This window comes from Histomonas meleagridis (genome assembly GCF_020186115.1).
Source record: "Histomonas meleagridis strain 2922-C6/04-10x chromosome Unknown contig_14, whole genome shotgun sequence".
Taxonomy (NCBI): Eukaryota; Parabasalia; order Tritrichomonadida; family Dientamoebidae; genus Histomonas; species Histomonas meleagridis.
The window spans coordinates 204,655-222,084 of record NW_027150770.1 but is presented as its reverse complement, the minus strand read 5'-3'; the positions used below and the strand labels follow the sequence as shown (position 1 = coordinate 222,084).

Here is a 17,430-nt window from a genome sequence, read left to right as displayed (position 1 = left end):
TTAAAATATATATATTTAAAATTTGTTTTTTGTAGTGTCAAAAAAAATTCTGTGTGAATTCAAATTTGAATCCGTTTTGGGGTGCCCGAATTTGTGCGGTTAATATTTTGCTAAATGAACCAGGCTGACTTCCAAATCAGAATGCAAGCAAAACAACTTGAGCGTGAGGCCAAGAAAATGCAAAAGGAAGCAGAAAAAGAAAGAAGGAAAGCTAAGAATGAATTAAAGCGTGGAAATCGTGCTGCTGCTCAACTTTACGCTCAAAATGCAGTTCGTTATGAACAACAAGCTACACAACTTCTTCAAAGTGCTGCAACTACAATGGGTTATCAAGTAGATATGAAGAATGCTCAAACATCTGCTCAAATGGCGAGAACAATGGGTGCTGCTACTAAAGGAATGAATGATTCATTGAAGCACACAAATCTCCAACAAATTTCAGCAACACGTCAAAAGTATGATCAACAAAAAGATAAAATGGGCGCTGCTAACATGTTAATTCAAGGTGATAGTGCAGATGCTGTTTCTCTCGAAGCTGATGATCTCATGAGCCAACTTGAAGCAGAGACAAATGAAGAAGCTATTGCTGCTTTCAATGATGTTCCATTAGATATCCCAATGGAAAACAATGGCCAAGCACAGGCTCTTCCATAAAAAACCATATCAAAAAACTCTTAAAATTTTTATTCATCTGCAGTTGAGATGAGAAATTTTATCGTTGCAGTTACCTGCATAACTTTTTGAGAACATTTGACAAAAGATTTGTCACACAATTCACTTTTTGATTGAGAGGGCCTTTCGTTAACAGAAAGGAAATGGATATTGAACCGAATTCATTAGAGTGTAGTAGGCTATTACAGCCTCAAAGTAAAGATAGTGAATTTAGAGCGGAACTGTTGCAACCATGTTCTGCCGGAAATGTGGCATTTTTAAAAAATGCTTATTATGGTTGCTTTAAACTACACCCTTCGGACTTGTTGGCTAAAATTAAAAGACAATCAGCGCAATACCCAAAAAGAGTGTTCACTTGGGTTGATGAACCAAAAATAACTGATGATCAAAACGTCGACTCAACTCAAATTACTGGTTCATTTGAAAGCTCACAGCTGCTTAAAACCAACTGTGAGTTTGGGCTCTTTTGATGAGCTATTAATTAAACATTAATTAATTTTAATTTCGAAATTGAGAGTTAATATTAGCATAAGCGCATTTTTTCATGATGATTGTTTTACCTTTGGGTTTAGCTAAAGAAGATTCTTTACAAATTAAAAAAAATTAGAATCACAAATTTTGATTTTTCTTATTGTTTAAAATATTAATTTATTATATTTTTGAAATTTAAGGAGTTCTATTTTTTATAATAATTTTGCTTAAAAGAAGTGTCACATCTATGAATTTTTGTCTTGTTTCAGCTATACATTATTAAGAATTAATTTTAGGTTTATTCAACAAATTATCAATAGAAAAAAAATCAAGTGGATCATTATAATTACACCTTAATGATGTTAATTCTTTAGGATTTTCAAATGTATTTCTTATTGACCTGCAAGCAATTTTTTGTCCTGCTTCTATAAAATCTCTTTTATCATCTGGATTCAATCCGATTGATTTTGCTTTCCTCACTATCGTATTCCATCTATTTTTTACATTATTTTGTGTTCTGTTTTTAAAAAAGCACACAAGTGCTCCCCATTTTTTCCCGTACTTTTGTGCAAGATCAAAAAGTATACCATCTTCATCTGGTGTCCATGCTGTTCTATTAACATCAGGTGATAAATATGTAAACCATCTTTCTTTACATTGTTTTGCACTTCTTCCTGGGAGATGGTTTGAAACAATTTCCCAGCTATTTGTTCCATAATTATTGACAAGATATTGAAGAATACGATCTTCCTGACTTGTAAATACAAATCTATATCTCTTACTTTTTTGTTGTGGAAATTTATTCATAAAGTTAAAAGTGTGAATTAATGTTATTTTTTTATTCAGCGTTCAAATCATCTGTCTTCTAGAATTTTCTTTTAAATTCCGAAAAGACACATTTTTATTTGAATATCTTCTATAAATTGTTTCGTTCAAAAGCTCAAAACTATTTTAAATTTGATTCGCTTTTGATGAATTTAATTTTCTTTGTTCAGCAAATAAACTTTTTAAATCTACCAACATCACCAAAGCGTTATATTGAAAATAAAAACCATAGCAATTACAACACATTATAAAAATGTCCTTTCGTCATCCCGTGGAGACCACAATTCCATAAAGATGACGCAGTGAAAAATGTCCACCGAACAATTTGACGAAATGATAAAGCTTATGATTATCAAGTTAAGTAATTTAAAATATTGTAAAACATACTACAATCATTAATGTTTTATTATATAATTAGTGTTTTTGCTGCCCATAGATTCGCATTAATTTTCATATTAAGTGATTATTTAATCAGAACGTTGGCAACACCTCCATTTTGTTCGATTTTTACCCAAAATGAAAAACTCCATATATAATAAAGAACGAATATGTAATCCGTACATAAAATAAAAACATATGTCTTTTCATTAATAAACTTCCATTTTAGGTCGCATAATTTATATTTTAACCAAAATTTGAAAGTTTTTTTGAGTAAACAGTTTTTCATATAAAATCACAGAAAAATTATAAATTTATTTTTATTTAATATACAGATTCAAAAGCCATACAACGAATCTCTAAAATTCGGCTTCGATATTTTTATCAAATTACTCAACTCAACAGGCGGAATATTATCCAAAATGTTATTCTGGAACTTATCAATGTCCCACGGTAATTTACTCTCAGATTTCCCAATGATTCTTCCAGTTGAAATTCCGCTTTTGTTCGGAATTTTAACATCAACATCAACTAACATGCCATTCAGACGGAACATTTGGGGAGTGAACCCTCCTAAATCAATAGCGTCAACTAATGTTCGCGATTCATTAATAAGTTGCCCAAAAGCTTTGTTTTTAGTTACGTCGATATGTAATAATGCAACTGGAAATTCTTTCTTGTATTCCCATTTGTAAAAGAGAAAAGAAGACCCGTTGGGCTTGGTATATACCCACCCTTTTAACTCGTATTGGAATTTCTTGTTGATAAGTTTTTCAAAATCAAATATATTATAAAAATGGATTAACTCAATTTGTTGTCCCTGGAAATCAACTTGTGTAATAAACTCATAGGCAGATTGAATCCGCTCGGAAAATTTTAAATTCCTTATATCTTTATTATTATGTAAATATAAATCAGTTAGATAAATAGCATCACCGATCATAATTCCCTCAAAAAGTGAATTACCTGAAATGTTATGTGAAATTGAGTTAAATTGTTTGTGTTTTTGATATTGGAAATCAGTTATAAGAAACGTTTTATGGGATTCAACAAAGAAAAAAAAACATGGTTCGCCATTGGGAAGCGGCATTACACAATATTCAGTATTTTCTTTACGTAATTTATCGATAATTGTGCGAGTGATTTTTATGTATTTACGTTGTTTGAAATTGGGTAGGTACATGTTAACAATTGATTTTATTTCGTGACTTGAAATAATGTGATTATTTTGATTTATATTGAAATTTGGTTGTGGTGACACAGATTGTGGCACCGTAGATGTTTCAATTGGAGAGAATTCATAGAAAGGCTGTGATTCTCCTTTTAAATCCTCAAAATTATTTGTATCATTAATATTTCCATAATTTTGTTCAAGAGAGTGAAAATACTTTTCCTTGGTTATACTAAAGCCGATAGATTTTTGGTAACATTGGATTGCATTTTCAAGGGAGTAATTACATTCTTCAATAAGCCATTTTACAAGAAAATAACCAAGTAAATCAGGACTGTGCCCAACTATAGCAAGTTGAAACTTTCTGTAATTGTATGGACAGCCTTTTTTTATCTGAATCAAAATTTGAAAAATTACCTCCTTAAATTTGATATATTCACCTGAGTTGCCAATGCTAAAATTTGGAACAATAACACATTCTACACAAAAATTAGGTATATCAATTTGTCTAATTACATCTTCTTTCGGACGTAATACAAATATTAAATAATTTTTTGTTGGAGGATTATTAACTAATTTACTTATTGAATCATAGTTGAAGCTTGCCTTCTTTGGAATAAGAAAAGGGACAAATTGTGTGTTTGGGATAGGAATCCCTGCAGTAATTCCTTTCATTCTCTGGGCAGGTGGAGAATCGTAACGGTCACCGCAGAACGGTTATTTTCAGCGCCAAAAAGTGCGTTGACGTGTCAAATCAACCAATGTTCCACAAGAAACTAAATCACTTAACCTGCTAGCCATTAAATTGCCTTTGAAATGATATTATTCTGGGTATTTGATATTGAAGTTAAAGGTTTATTCACGGTTTCATAGAATTTTTTTGTTAAATATTAAAAAAAAGTGTTCAAATTTTATCACTTGGTTGCTTAAGGAAGTCCGAATAATTTGCTGCAAAACCAAAATGTCCCAAGAAATATTTCATATGAATATTAAACTTTCTAATATTCGTACAATAAATAGGATCTGCTTAATGCAATTAATTGGAAATAATAATAAAAAAAAAAAAACAATTTTTATATTTTTGATATTCACAAATTACTTAAACAATTGCCAAAAGGTTTCACAAAGCAAAAAAAAATGTCGAATAAACTTTTTGAAGCGACTCAGCAGACAACAGGTTTGATTATCATTGAAATTAACGGCATCATATCAAATTTAAATCTGTTATTTGATTGTATATATGGTCGCTGGCAATCATATGAACTTATTACATGGTATCGGAGTTTATTCCTTTTGAATTTTCAATGGAAAGCACTTTTTGACATTTCAATTTCTAAAGCACGAAAAACGATAGAAATATAACCTTCAAAAATTCATTAAAACCGTCAAAAAATTGAAACCGTTTACGTAATTGAATGGAGTGGGAGCTGTCCACAGGAGATTTTCTATCAAGTCTCAACAATATCAACAAAGTCACAGAGGGACTTAAAGCATTCAACTACCAAATCGCTCCTTGGACATCAAATGATTTTTGGTTCAATATTCGCAATATAGAATTTTCTGAAATATACTTTCGTGAAATTACAAATGGTTTTAACGCATGCTATGCACAGCTAGTCGACAAGAAAACAACTCCAGAAAAAATTAAATCCTTAAAGAAAATGATGAATAGCTATTTGTTAACAATTGCTCACTTATTAGTTTCATATGGAAGGGAATTCCAAGAGCAGTCATGGTCTAGTATATTCGAACAGACTGAATCGACAGAAGATACCATTTTATATTCTGTTTATTTGGCTATTATCAAACCTGCACTTCAGATGAAACCAATGAGTTTACAAGAAATAATCCCAAACATAGTATGCTTTTATAACATACCATTGGCAGCATATTCGATTCCATTGTTTTATTTTTCAGCATTGCATCGATTCATTAATCATGATGTTTATGGCGCATTTTTCACAGTTTACACATGTCTGCAACTTAGTTTTGATAACCAACCGAGTCATGAAGCCAAACTTCTTTTATTCCATTTATTGAAATATGTCATGTCAACATTTCCTGGGCTTGATACATCGAAACTTCCCAACGCTGTTACCCAATTTCAAGAATATTTAGGGTGTCAGTATCCCATTTCCACTTTATCCGTTGAATTAACCAAAAAGATTGAAGACGAAATCGCTTATCCTGGAGCAGCCTACTTCAACACATTGAACTGGGTGATTGACATGGTCCAAGAAATCAATTATATCCCACTCGTATTTGATCAAGGAGATAAATTTTTCATCAATACAATGTACTCCGAACTTCCAAGCACATCACTCCAATCATCCATTATATCATTTGTTAAGTATTTTGTCAAAGCCTATTTCAAATCATCCAAGATTTTAACATCAGAACAATGCATTGAATTCTATACTCAACTTCAATTGAAGTCCACTGTCCTTGCTAAGCTCAAAGAGAAGTATGGTCTTACACAAGACATAACACCAGATCCTTCTAAAAGATCAATGACCTTATATCCACCCTTTGTCCCAATCAAACCGATCAAACTACAAGTCACCTTTGAGCCATCAGGTAATTATGTCACCAAGACCAGTGAATCTTATCATTACTATGCTTCACCAGTTGGAGCAGTTTTTGAATTGTCAGTATTGAAACCGTTAGACGATATACTGAAAAACCGTTTACCTGACACTTTTTACTGTAAGATTTGTTTATGTGGCGATGATTATTTCTTATCATCATTTTTGAATGCTTATTGTAGTTGTATTCGTCCAGGCTCTCAACTCCTTAATATTTTAGACTTTGTCATTTATTTAGTTCCTATTGATATAGCTGAGAACACGCGTATTCATAACAATGGAATCATCTCTAAGTTCATTTCATCATTTGATCCAGTTTATAAGCGATTTGTATCGCATTTATTCCGTATAACGCATTCTATCTTACCAAAGATGGACGAAGATTCACAACTTAAGATTCCATTGATAGAATCCAATGATGACCAATTCGATAGTCATTTATATTTCACTGATCCTTCACCTAATAATTTATTCCAATTTGGTCTTCAACATTATTTAATTAATGCTCGTAATATTGTTGATGTTAATGTCTGGAAATGTGAACTTGAACTTACTGATCCAGATCCACATTACATAATGATAGTACCATTTATCACAACGATATTTATAGGGTCGACAAATGTAATAACAAATGACTTCGAGAAAAACGCAACAGGAAAAACACGTAACATAAACATAACATATAAATCGCCAAATGGAAAAGAAGAAAAGAAAACAAACTTAAAGACAACTTCGATTTCGATTGCAAACATCGACTTAAATTGCGGAGTAACTTCTATGGATGAATATTTGCTCTTGCAACTCACAAAGAATAACACAGTCGATATGGAAACGTTGAACAATGTGCACCAGGCGCTGGTGACGTCGGTGGAATTGGAAATGGCTAAGGGAGAGACATTCAAGGCAATGATAGACATGCACACATACCAAAACATTAAGAAGATTAGAATCGCAAGAATGGAAAACCCGCATAGAAAGAACGAAAATATGAAATTGCATTTCGCTTCATTCGTTCCTTATCATGAAGTTTGAGGAATAAGGAATTATTGAATCGGACGAGTGGAAAATAAAAAAAATTAAAAAATTCTTTATTTAAATAAATGAGTAACAATGTCATTATTAATTAACAATGTGATGTCAATGCAAAGTGAGTAACAATGTGATAATTAAATAACAATGTGATAATTAAATAACAATGTGATGTCAATGCAAAGTGAGTAACAATGTGATAATTAAATAACAATGTGATGTCAATGCAAAGTGAATAACAATGTGATAATTAAATAACAATGTGATAATTAAATAACAATGTGATATTAATGCAAAGTGAGTAACAAAGTGATAATTAAATAACAATATGATATTAATGCAAAGTGAATAATAATGTGATAATTAAATAACAATGTGATATTAATGCAAAGTGAATAACAATGTGATAATTAAATAACAATGTGATAATTAAATAAAAATGTGATAATTAAATAACAATGTGACAATTAAATAACAATATGATATTAATGCAAAGTGAATAACAATGTGAAAATTAAATAACAATGTGATAATTAAATAACAATTTGATAATTTAATAATAATTTGATTAAAAAAATAATACTGATACTAATATGGCTAATAAAGGAAAAAAATGACTTAAAAAATAAGGTATATATGTATCGTAATATAAATTTTAAATTAAGGAAAGAATATAATAAACAAAAAGGGAAACAAAATACAATGGACCAATCCTTTCAAAGATAAAACAGCAATCAATAGATCAAATATTTTCCAAGATCAAACAAAGAGAAACAAAATTTGGAGTATGAAGAAGATTTTAAATGATAAAAAATTGTAAACAAGAGAAATAAAGCAAACAATCAAAAACGATACAGTAAATAACGATTACAATCAATTTAAATTCAAATAAATATAAAATTAGAATATCTGAAAATTTATCAGAATAAATTTAAAAATACCTGATATTATAACAGCATTAATATATTACCCGATTATTGTTTTGAAGAAATCTTTTGAAAAATGTTGAATCAGAACTCCCTTCTTTAGTACTAAAGAACATTATAAAGATTTTGAAATGATCATTATTTGCTAAATTGGTTAATATGATTATAATTTTTTTTTTAATTCCATATCGAACAACATTTTTAAATTTTTGCTTCCAACAAAAAAAAAATTTCTATTATATAAAGAATAGAAGAATGCATTAATTTATATATTTTTATATAAATATCGAAATAATTTCAAAAATGATAAATAAATTACCATCAAAAAATTTCCGGAAATAACAAGAAGAAAATGAACAAAAAAATGTTTTATTCAGAAATGAAGTGACCAATCAACACTTTTTAAAGATTATTTCAACTTTTGTGCGCTATTGTAAAAATGTTGGTGAAAAGGGACAAATTTGATAGGATTATCCCTTTCAATATCGAAAAAGTGACGGTTCAGTTCACTTTATTCAATGGAGGCGAAATTGAACGATGTTGTTGCACGCCTTGAGGCTGTTGCAGCAAAGCTTGAGAAGGTCGGTGTTGCTGGACCAGTTGCTGGTGGTGATGAAGAAACCGAAGAATATCCAGAAATCATGGCATACGATCAAATCGTCAACCCAAAGATGGAACAAATGATGGCTGCTGCTAAAGCAATCGATGATGAACTTGTTACACTTTCACAATTTGTCGTTGATGGATTCAAAGAAGTTCGTCGTCTTATCCTCTGCGGTGCTCGTTTCAACAAACCAGATGACATCAGCGTTGTTCTTAAGCCACTCAACGATGTTAAGAGCGCTGGTATGAAGTGGGTTCATGATAACTATCGTACCAAGCATGTCAACCATGCAAAGGCTGTCAACGAATGCCTTACCGTCTTTGATTGGGTTACAATTGGCCCAAGCGCTATCACCTTTGTTCAAGAAATGACAGGATCAGTTGAATGCTACACCAACAAGATTGCCATGGAATTCCGTGGAAAGAACGAAAACCAAATGAAGTGGGTTCAAGGACTTGTTGGAGCCCTCAAAGCCCTTCCAGATTACATCAACGATTATCACAAGATGGGTCTCAAGTGGAACGTTCGTGCACAAAAGGCAACAGGACCAACCAACATGAAAGGTGCCGCTGCTGCTCCAGAACCAGCTCCAGCTGCCAAGCCAGCCCCAGCTGCCAAGCCAGCTCCAGCCAAGGGAGGCATTGCCGGCAAATTAGGAGGACTTAACATCCCAATGAAGGCACCAGCCAAGGAACCATCCTGCAAGAAGGCACGTGAAGGTCTCTACACCGTCGAATACTTCGATGGCAAGAACCCAACACTCCCAGGCGATATCACCATGAAAGATATTATCAACTTCTACCAATGCAAGAACTGCACATTAGAAATCCCAGTCAAAGTTAAGGCAATTGCATTCCAAAACTGCGAACGCGTTACACTCATCATCAACGATGTCATCGGCACATGCGAAATCACATCATGCAAGCGCGCTACAGTTTGGCTCAATGGTAATTGCAAGACAGTCACAATCGATAAATGCGATGGCGTTCAAATCAACCTTTCAGAGAAGTCCATCGAGTGCCAAATCACTACAGCACTTTCTCAGGGTCTCAACGTTGAGGTTCCTGACCTTAACGAAGAAGGCAACATGATCGAATTCCCTGTTCCTGAACAAATTAAGGTTCACTTGGTCGACCGCAAGCTTGTCCACGAAGTCTACGTTCACGAGTAAAAAGACCTCATTAATCATTTTGCACAATATTCGCAAGTCCACTTCTTTTGTATGAATCGAAATCTACCTGAAAAGTCGATTGGGTGCATTTCCTTCACATAAAGTTGGACACCGACGGTTATATTGTATACTTTATTGATCGTTGTTTTACCTTTCGATAAAGTATACAATTCGAAAGAGACATTAAACCAGTATCAACAACCTCAAAAATATCAAAATCTTCAAACACGACAACGAATTGAAGCAGATTTTTCATGGTCTAAAAAGAAGCCATCAAATCAAATTCCAGAACAGAAGTTCTAAACAGTCTTTGGAAAACCCAGCTTCCAAATCCCTCAAAATCATGGCAGTAGAGCACTTCCAACAAATGGCGAAATTAATGCATTCGAAGCTTTTATTGTTCCTGAGTCTCTTGTTGAGTTAACCGCTGGCTTAAACAGTGCTGAGTGGAAGGCTAAGGTTAGAGTTATCTATGGTCTTGAAATTTTCGGCCAAAAGTTTGGAATCGGAACCGTGGAGCATGTAAAGGGTGAAGTCCAACGCCTTAGGTCTGCACCACAAGTATCGCTTCGTTCTGCTGCTGTTCGTTTTTATGAATCAATTGAAAATGTACAACCAACAGATTTGCCAGAACAACCATCTGCATTTTCTTTCACAGGTGAAGCACAATCTGCGCCAAACGAAGAAGCTCCGAAAGAAGAAGAAGAAAACAAAGAGAATGCTGAAAGTAATGAAACATAATTGCTGTTTCATATGCATCTTTAAATGATGAATGATTTTGCTCACATAAATGAATAATTTCTTCATTTCCACCTGCAACAGCATATTTACCTGTTTTATTTACATTTGCACCATTCTTAAGTAAATATGTAAAACATTTAACTGAAGAAAAAAATGCTGCATAATCAATTAATGTAACATTCTTTTGATTAATAAATGAACATCTTTCATAAAGTGATGGTTCTATTGTTTGATCAAAATCAAAATCATTTTGAGATGATATTTCTTGAAGTTTTTCTATATCATCATTTCGAATTATTTTTGCAATTTCTTTTGGATTATGCCCTTCTTTAACATATTGCTGATGAAGCTCCCAAAAATATTTATATCTAACTAATTTATCTTGATTAATATGAACAAAAAATGGTTCACATATATTTTGAATGATTTTTGATTCAAGTAAATTATACTTAATCATGTAATTAAGTAAATAAAATGATTCTTGTGTGTTTTCTTTGAGTAGAAATTGAGAAAATAAATTGACTATTTTTGTGTTGATTTTATTGTTTACTTCATATTTTTCAATTTCTTGTAATAATCTCAAATATATATTAAAATTATTATTAATCAAAAGAGATGTATATATCATTCGGCTTATTATGATATCATAAGATATTGGATATTCTTTATGGAAGTTGGTGGTAATATAATTTGCTGATTGAGCAAATTTACCGATATTCAAACCAGTGATTGTGTTTTTGAGCGTTGTAAATGTTTCCCATTCGTTTTGAGCTTTCTGATTTATTGTTGTTGTTTGCTTTTGGTGGGTTTTGAACGTATAAACTACTCAATAATTTAGTATTTATTTTTTTTAACGGTCGGATATTTGCGGTTAATTTTCGACTTGAAAATTGATAACTTCAAATTCAAAAGTCAAATTCAAGTCCTCACAAATTTGTTTTAACCGCTTCGTGGGACGCTCAAAAAGAAAAATATGCAACTCCCTAAGAAAAAGTGGCAAGCAAATTTCAAGTTGAGTTACATCCCAAGCATATGCATTTGCAATACTATTTAGAATAAGCCTATCATGATAAATTAGATTTCATACAGCAAAGTTTTAATAAAATATCAAAAGATTTTTTTCAATTCTTAAAAATCAATAAGTTAGAAAATTTTCGTTCTAGAGAGACAAACAAAAGAGCGCTTACTAAGTATGAAGTATTTCTTCCTCTGCAACATAACATTCAAAATTATCAAAATATGAATTGCACTTTAAATGATAATAAATTACAAACAAATATATTTTTTAAAGATGAAAATGAAACATTCATTCTTAATGTATTCTATCCATATTTTAGGATTAATGAACAAGGTGAAAAAGACATTAATACTAAAATAACTAATATAGACATCTTTGCTGGTAATACAAGTGTTTCTTCTTCTACATCTGAAATTTATAGTGTTGATTTGATTAGGATAATGTCAACACTTGAAATCACGATTGAACTTAATGATTACCAATCAGATTGTAAATTTTTTATCAGTGGTCTGAGACACAAAGGAACATTTAATATTTACACATGTAATATCACTGTCGATGAAAATGAAAATACTAATTATCAATATGATTTTACAAATGCATTCTATTCTAATAATACATCAAGTCAAAGGGTATATACATTACATGTTATCCCACAAAAAGCTAGCAATATGGAGGTTACAGCATTGATAAACGGAATCACTTTCATCTCAAAGCTTAGCAACGCCGAGCTTGAACCTGCTTGGACTTATAGTTATACCATTAATTTGACGAAACCAACAAATACATTCACTAAATCAAATGAATTTACCAATTTTAATTCAATTACAAGTATGTTATCGAATGGATTAACATATTCTTTAACATTAATATATTCTTATTCTGTTTCTCATTCTTTAACTATTTCATTATATATGATAAATACTTATAAATTAACTATAATTGATTCCGTTTTAACATATATTACTACAAAATTTATAACTTATAATTACATTTTTGCACAGTATCCCTCTGAATATAGTTATTACACATATTTAAATTTCTATAATCAAAATAATAACAACAATGGCATATCATCAAAACTATTAATAGGAATAATATGCGCATCAGCTGTAGTGATTTTGTTGATAGTCGGAATTATCATTTATGTGTTTCGAAACGGCAAAACATAAACTTCACAACAACCACAAAATTCATATAAAGAAAACTCTTTTTCTGATGAAGAAAATGTTGTTAATGTCGAAAAAGAATTTTATAATCTAGCCCAAAAAGAAACAGATAAATGGGTATAATACAATATATGTTATTTGTATATGCAAGTACACATCATGTTATACATTGATTTCTTCATCATATATTACAGGTGGTATGTTCCTATTTATCGTTCAAACTACGTCTGAAACATACACAAAATACTGAACAGGAAGTGTAACATCATCTCAATCAATTACAATCTCTGTAACAAATACATTTTCTTTCACACTCAGTCATTCTTCTTCTACAACTCGCGTCACTTCAAACACGTTGTCTCCATCTCAGATGCAAACACTGTCAAACGCCAACACACTTTCCAGGACATCAACATGTCACAATCGGTATTTCCTACTTTATCTCGATCTCTTACATATAAAAACTCATTAACTCGATCACAAACACTGAAACCCATAACAACATTATCACAAACAAATTCTCGATCATTGTTGCCAACACTAATTCAATTGTATTCACCCACTGTTTCATTTATACTCACCATTTCAACTACTCACACATTGTCACTTACTAAAGTAAAATCAATTACATGGATTCCAGATCCAACAAACACTTTTACGAACTCTAATACATTCACTAAATCAAATACATTTACCAATTCATTTCAATTTGATGTAACAATTGTAAAATGATAATATGAATCAATGTCTTAAACACCAAATCAATAAATTCTTAAGTAAGTAGGTAAAATCAATTTTTTTTTTCTTTTAAATCAGATATTATCCTTTTGAGTTACATATTAAAATTCCTTGTCTTAATCAATTTTTGAATATTCAAAGATGAAGAAAAAATTTCCTTGTTTAAAGAAAAAATGCCCAATTGCTTGTGTTGAAAATCAGTTTGACAATAGGGCGCCCCAAATGGTTACAAAAAACAATAAAACAATGAAACCATCCAACATAGCTAAGAATCATTCTTAACAAGAATCGCTGAAGTACAATAGTACCAGCAGTTGTTTGTAAAAATTTTTAAGTTTGTAGTGATGTTTTTTACAATGTCAGTAAAGTGAATTTTATAATTTTTAGTTATATATAAATATATTACACAAATAAACAAATCATTTTAATATTTAAAAAGAATTTATATGTATGAATAAATAGTTTACAAAAAAGTGTTTCCATCAGCAACAAGAACTATTTCCTGAATGCTCTGTTTGTGTGATTAATGGTTTTTCAAAGTTTTTTGGGAAAGAAATTTCGCCAGATTTAATTTTGTGAACAATTTCTGTTCCAAGTCGAACAAATGTTTCTCGTATGTTTTTACCATTTTTGGCAGATGTTTCAATGTAACTTAAATTATATCTTTCTGCATATGAACTTGCTTCTTTTTCGCTTATAACTCTATCATCTTCAAGATCTGCTTTATTTCCTATTAAAATTATAGAGGCATTTGGTGTGCACAGCTGTCGCATATCATTCAGCCAGTTTATCAAATCATCAAAACTATCTCTATCAGTAATATCAAAAACTAATAATCCACCAAATGCATTTCGAAAGTATGCTTTTGAAACAGAACGAAAACGCTCTTGTCCAGCGGTGTCCCAAATTTGCAGTCTAACATTTTCGTTTTCGACTTGAATCATAAATGGTCTGAATTCTACGCCAATTGTTGGCTGTTCTTCCTCACGGAAACTACCAGTAATCAAATTCTGCACCATGGCAGATTTACCAACTCCAGAACTACCAACTACAACAACTTTATATCCATTTGACGATTCTTCTGATTGCATTTTTTCTGATTGAATACTTTACTTTGTACAAAAATGTATTCAAAATTTTATCGTCACAAAAAATGCCCGTTTATTTTTTCCTTGGGGAAAAAATGACTTCAAAGTCATTACAATAAGTTACTTTCAAGTTAGACTTCATGCTTCATCATGCTCACCGTATTTTTTAAGTAAAATTTGGATTACAAATGAATAAACTTTCAATTGATTAAATATAATTTTCTTCCAGGAAGTTATTAAAGATATAAGTTATAAAATTATTTCAATGATTTTTGTGACAAGTGTACAAATGGTATAAATAGGTCATAAATGAAGTTTTTTTAGGAGAAACACGAAAACAAAAAATAACGTACTTAGATGAAATCTTATAAACTTGAAGTTTTTCCAAACCCTATTATTTTTAACAACTTAAATGTAGGGGAAAGGAAATCAATTCAAGTTTCAGTAAGAAATATTAGCAAAAAAAGTTTATCTCTAAGATTTTCAGTTCCGCAAAATTCTTTATTTACAGTACAAACAAATAATAAATCTAACAGAATACCATCAGGACTTACTACTCAAGTAATAGTTTCTTTTAACTGTGGAAAAATCAAACAAATTGAAGATTTTTTGATAATCAAAAGCGAAGAATCAATTGAAAAAATACCTATTATAGTCACATTTCCTACACCCCAATTAGCATTATCAACAAATATTATAAATTTAGGAGCAATAACAATTAACCAACAAACATCTTCTTCATTTGAAATAATCAATAATGGTACAATTCCACTAAACTTCAAAGTTGAATGCAATAATCCATATGTTGTTTTAAAGTGTACTTCAGGGCAAGTTTTACCTGATCATGATTGCGAAATTGGTTTTATTTTCCAACCAACAAAACCAGAAAAAAAACATTCTTTTTTTATTAATGTTTTTGATGAAAACAAAAACAAACAACAAGTTAACGTTATTTCCAATATATACAATCATTCATTAAGTGTTCTAATGAATGATAAAAATATTGAAGAATTAGATTTCGGACATATTTATTTTGGTCAAAAGAGAATAATACAAATTACACTTTTAAACAGATCACCCTTAAAGAGGACATTTATCATCCGAAAATTTATTGATCCAAATTCATCTCAACAAAAATACAATTTTTCTGATTTTTTATTTTATTCAGTTCCGAACGAAGGAATTATACCACCAAACAAAGAAATGTCGATTTCATTTGTTTTTTGCCCACCTAAACAACAACAAAATATACAAATTCAGGATGATGAAAACGCCGAAATTTTATTTAATCAAGTTTCGATAATTGAAGTAATCGAAACGAAAGAAACAATTGACTTAGAATTAAATGGAATTGGAGTCTTTCCCAAGTGTAAATTATCATCAGCTGATTTTACTTTTGGGTATCAAAAAGTGAACACAAAATCCACTAAAACATTAACAATATATAATAAATCGATTTATTTGCCATTAACGTTTAAAATCTCTAAAACTTTAATGTTTAAATTTAATCCATCACATGGGATAATTCCTATAAATGGAGAGAAAACAATAACAATAACATTTTTGCCAGAGAATTCTGGTGATTTTGAGTCAAATATTTATATTTCATTTTCGGATGTTATTGTAAAAAAGTATATAAATGTATCCGGAATTGGAATCTTTAATAATGATTCACCGAAGAAATTTATACGTGAAAACATATGGGAAATAGATTCATCTGCTAAATATAGTGCGGAACATCCTTATGATAATAGATATGGACTTTCTATCAATGAGTTACAACATAAATCAAAATTAAGGAAAATGTTTGATCAATATATTACAGATTCTGCAGAAAATCGAAAAGAAATTTTAACGAAAAAAGAAATCAAAACAAATGTAATCAAAACAATTAAATTGAAATCACAAGAAAATGGAATTCATTTCGATAAAGATGATATTAAACAAATGATTAATCAAGAAATGAAAGAAAAATTAAATCCCGAATATAATGAAATATCACAAAACGAAACATTAATTCCATCAGATCCGAAAATACCGAATTTTAATAATAGTTTGTTCATACAAAATCCTCAAAAACTTGGATTAATTACATTAAAAAATAATAAAACTCAAAATATAAAAATATTTAATGAACCATTAAAACTTAAAAATAAACCAACAACTTTACCTGAAATTAATGATTGCGTAAAACAATTAACGCCTGTTCAATTACTTCAAATAATTACTTCATGTCAAACATTAAATTTTGGTTTAGTTTCAGTTCTTTCTAAAGAAACAAAAGAATTCGTAATACAAAATAAACTTAATCAATATGTATTTGTTGAATTTGATTTTGACGAATTCCTTGAAATTAAAAATAGTTATCCAAAATCACAAGTAATACCACCAATGCAAGTCGCAATTTTTAATATCATTTTTTCTACGGAAAATCCGAAAAATTTTAATGAAAAAATTAAATATAAAATTAATAAAACAATTCAATACTTAAATATATCTGTGAAAGTTATTCCAATTGAGATAAATATATCGAAAACTTTAATCGAATTTAAGTTTAATGATGAAAGCTTCCAATCGTATATACAAGAGCCAATAGTTATACAAAATAAATCAAATTCTATTGCGTATTTTAATTGGGAAAAGTTCGATTTAAATGAATTTAAAATCGATTGTTCAAATGGTTTTGTTTCACCACAAAGTTCGAAAACATTTATTATAACTTATTCACCATTAAACTTAACACATTCGGAAGAAACTGTTACATTAAATATAAAAGGAGGATCAAAGTATAATATTAAGTTAATTGGTAATATTGATAAACCTTTAATAAAGTTAAACAAGAAA

At 30.3% G+C, this 17,430-nt stretch overlaps 4 protein-coding genes across 4 annotated transcripts; 3 read left to right on the top strand and 1 right to left on the bottom strand.

Moving 5' to 3' along the window:
* Positions 1-141: 141 nt before the first annotated feature.
* On the top strand, positions 142-654 carry GO595_001410 (charged multivesicular body protein 1a; the record flags this gene model as incomplete). The annotated part of the gene is made up of 1 exon (XM_067914206.1): positions 142-654. The coding sequence occupies one exon, from the start codon at positions 142-144 to the stop codon at positions 652-654; it is 513 nt and encodes a 170-aa protein (XP_067778402.1).
* A 4,278-nt stretch (positions 655-4,932) lies between these two features.
* GO595_001409 (uncharacterized protein) lies at positions 4,933-7,134 on the top strand (the record flags this gene model as incomplete). Its single annotated transcript, XM_067914205.1, has 1 exon — positions 4,933-7,134. One exon carries the CDS (start codon positions 4,933-4,935, stop codon positions 7,132-7,134), a length of 2,202 nt encoding a protein of 733 aa, XP_067778401.1.
* Positions 7,135-8,575: 1,441 nt separating this feature from the next.
* GO595_001408 (putative adenylyl cyclase-associated protein) lies at positions 8,576-10,573 on the top strand (the record flags this gene model as incomplete). The annotated part of the gene is made up of 2 exons (XM_067914204.1): positions 8,576-9,828; positions 10,186-10,573. 2 exons carry the CDS (start codon positions 8,576-8,578, stop codon positions 10,571-10,573), a joined length of 1,641 nt encoding a protein of 546 aa, XP_067778400.1.
* Positions 10,574-13,980: 3,407 nt separating this feature from the next.
* GO595_001407 (Ras family protein) lies at positions 13,981-14,589 on the bottom strand (the record flags this gene model as incomplete). Its single annotated transcript, XM_067914202.1, has 1 exon — positions 13,981-14,589. The coding sequence occupies one exon, from the start codon at positions 14,587-14,589 to the stop codon at positions 13,981-13,983; it is 609 nt and encodes a 202-aa protein (XP_067778399.1).
* Positions 14,590-17,430: the final 2,841 nt, after the last annotated feature.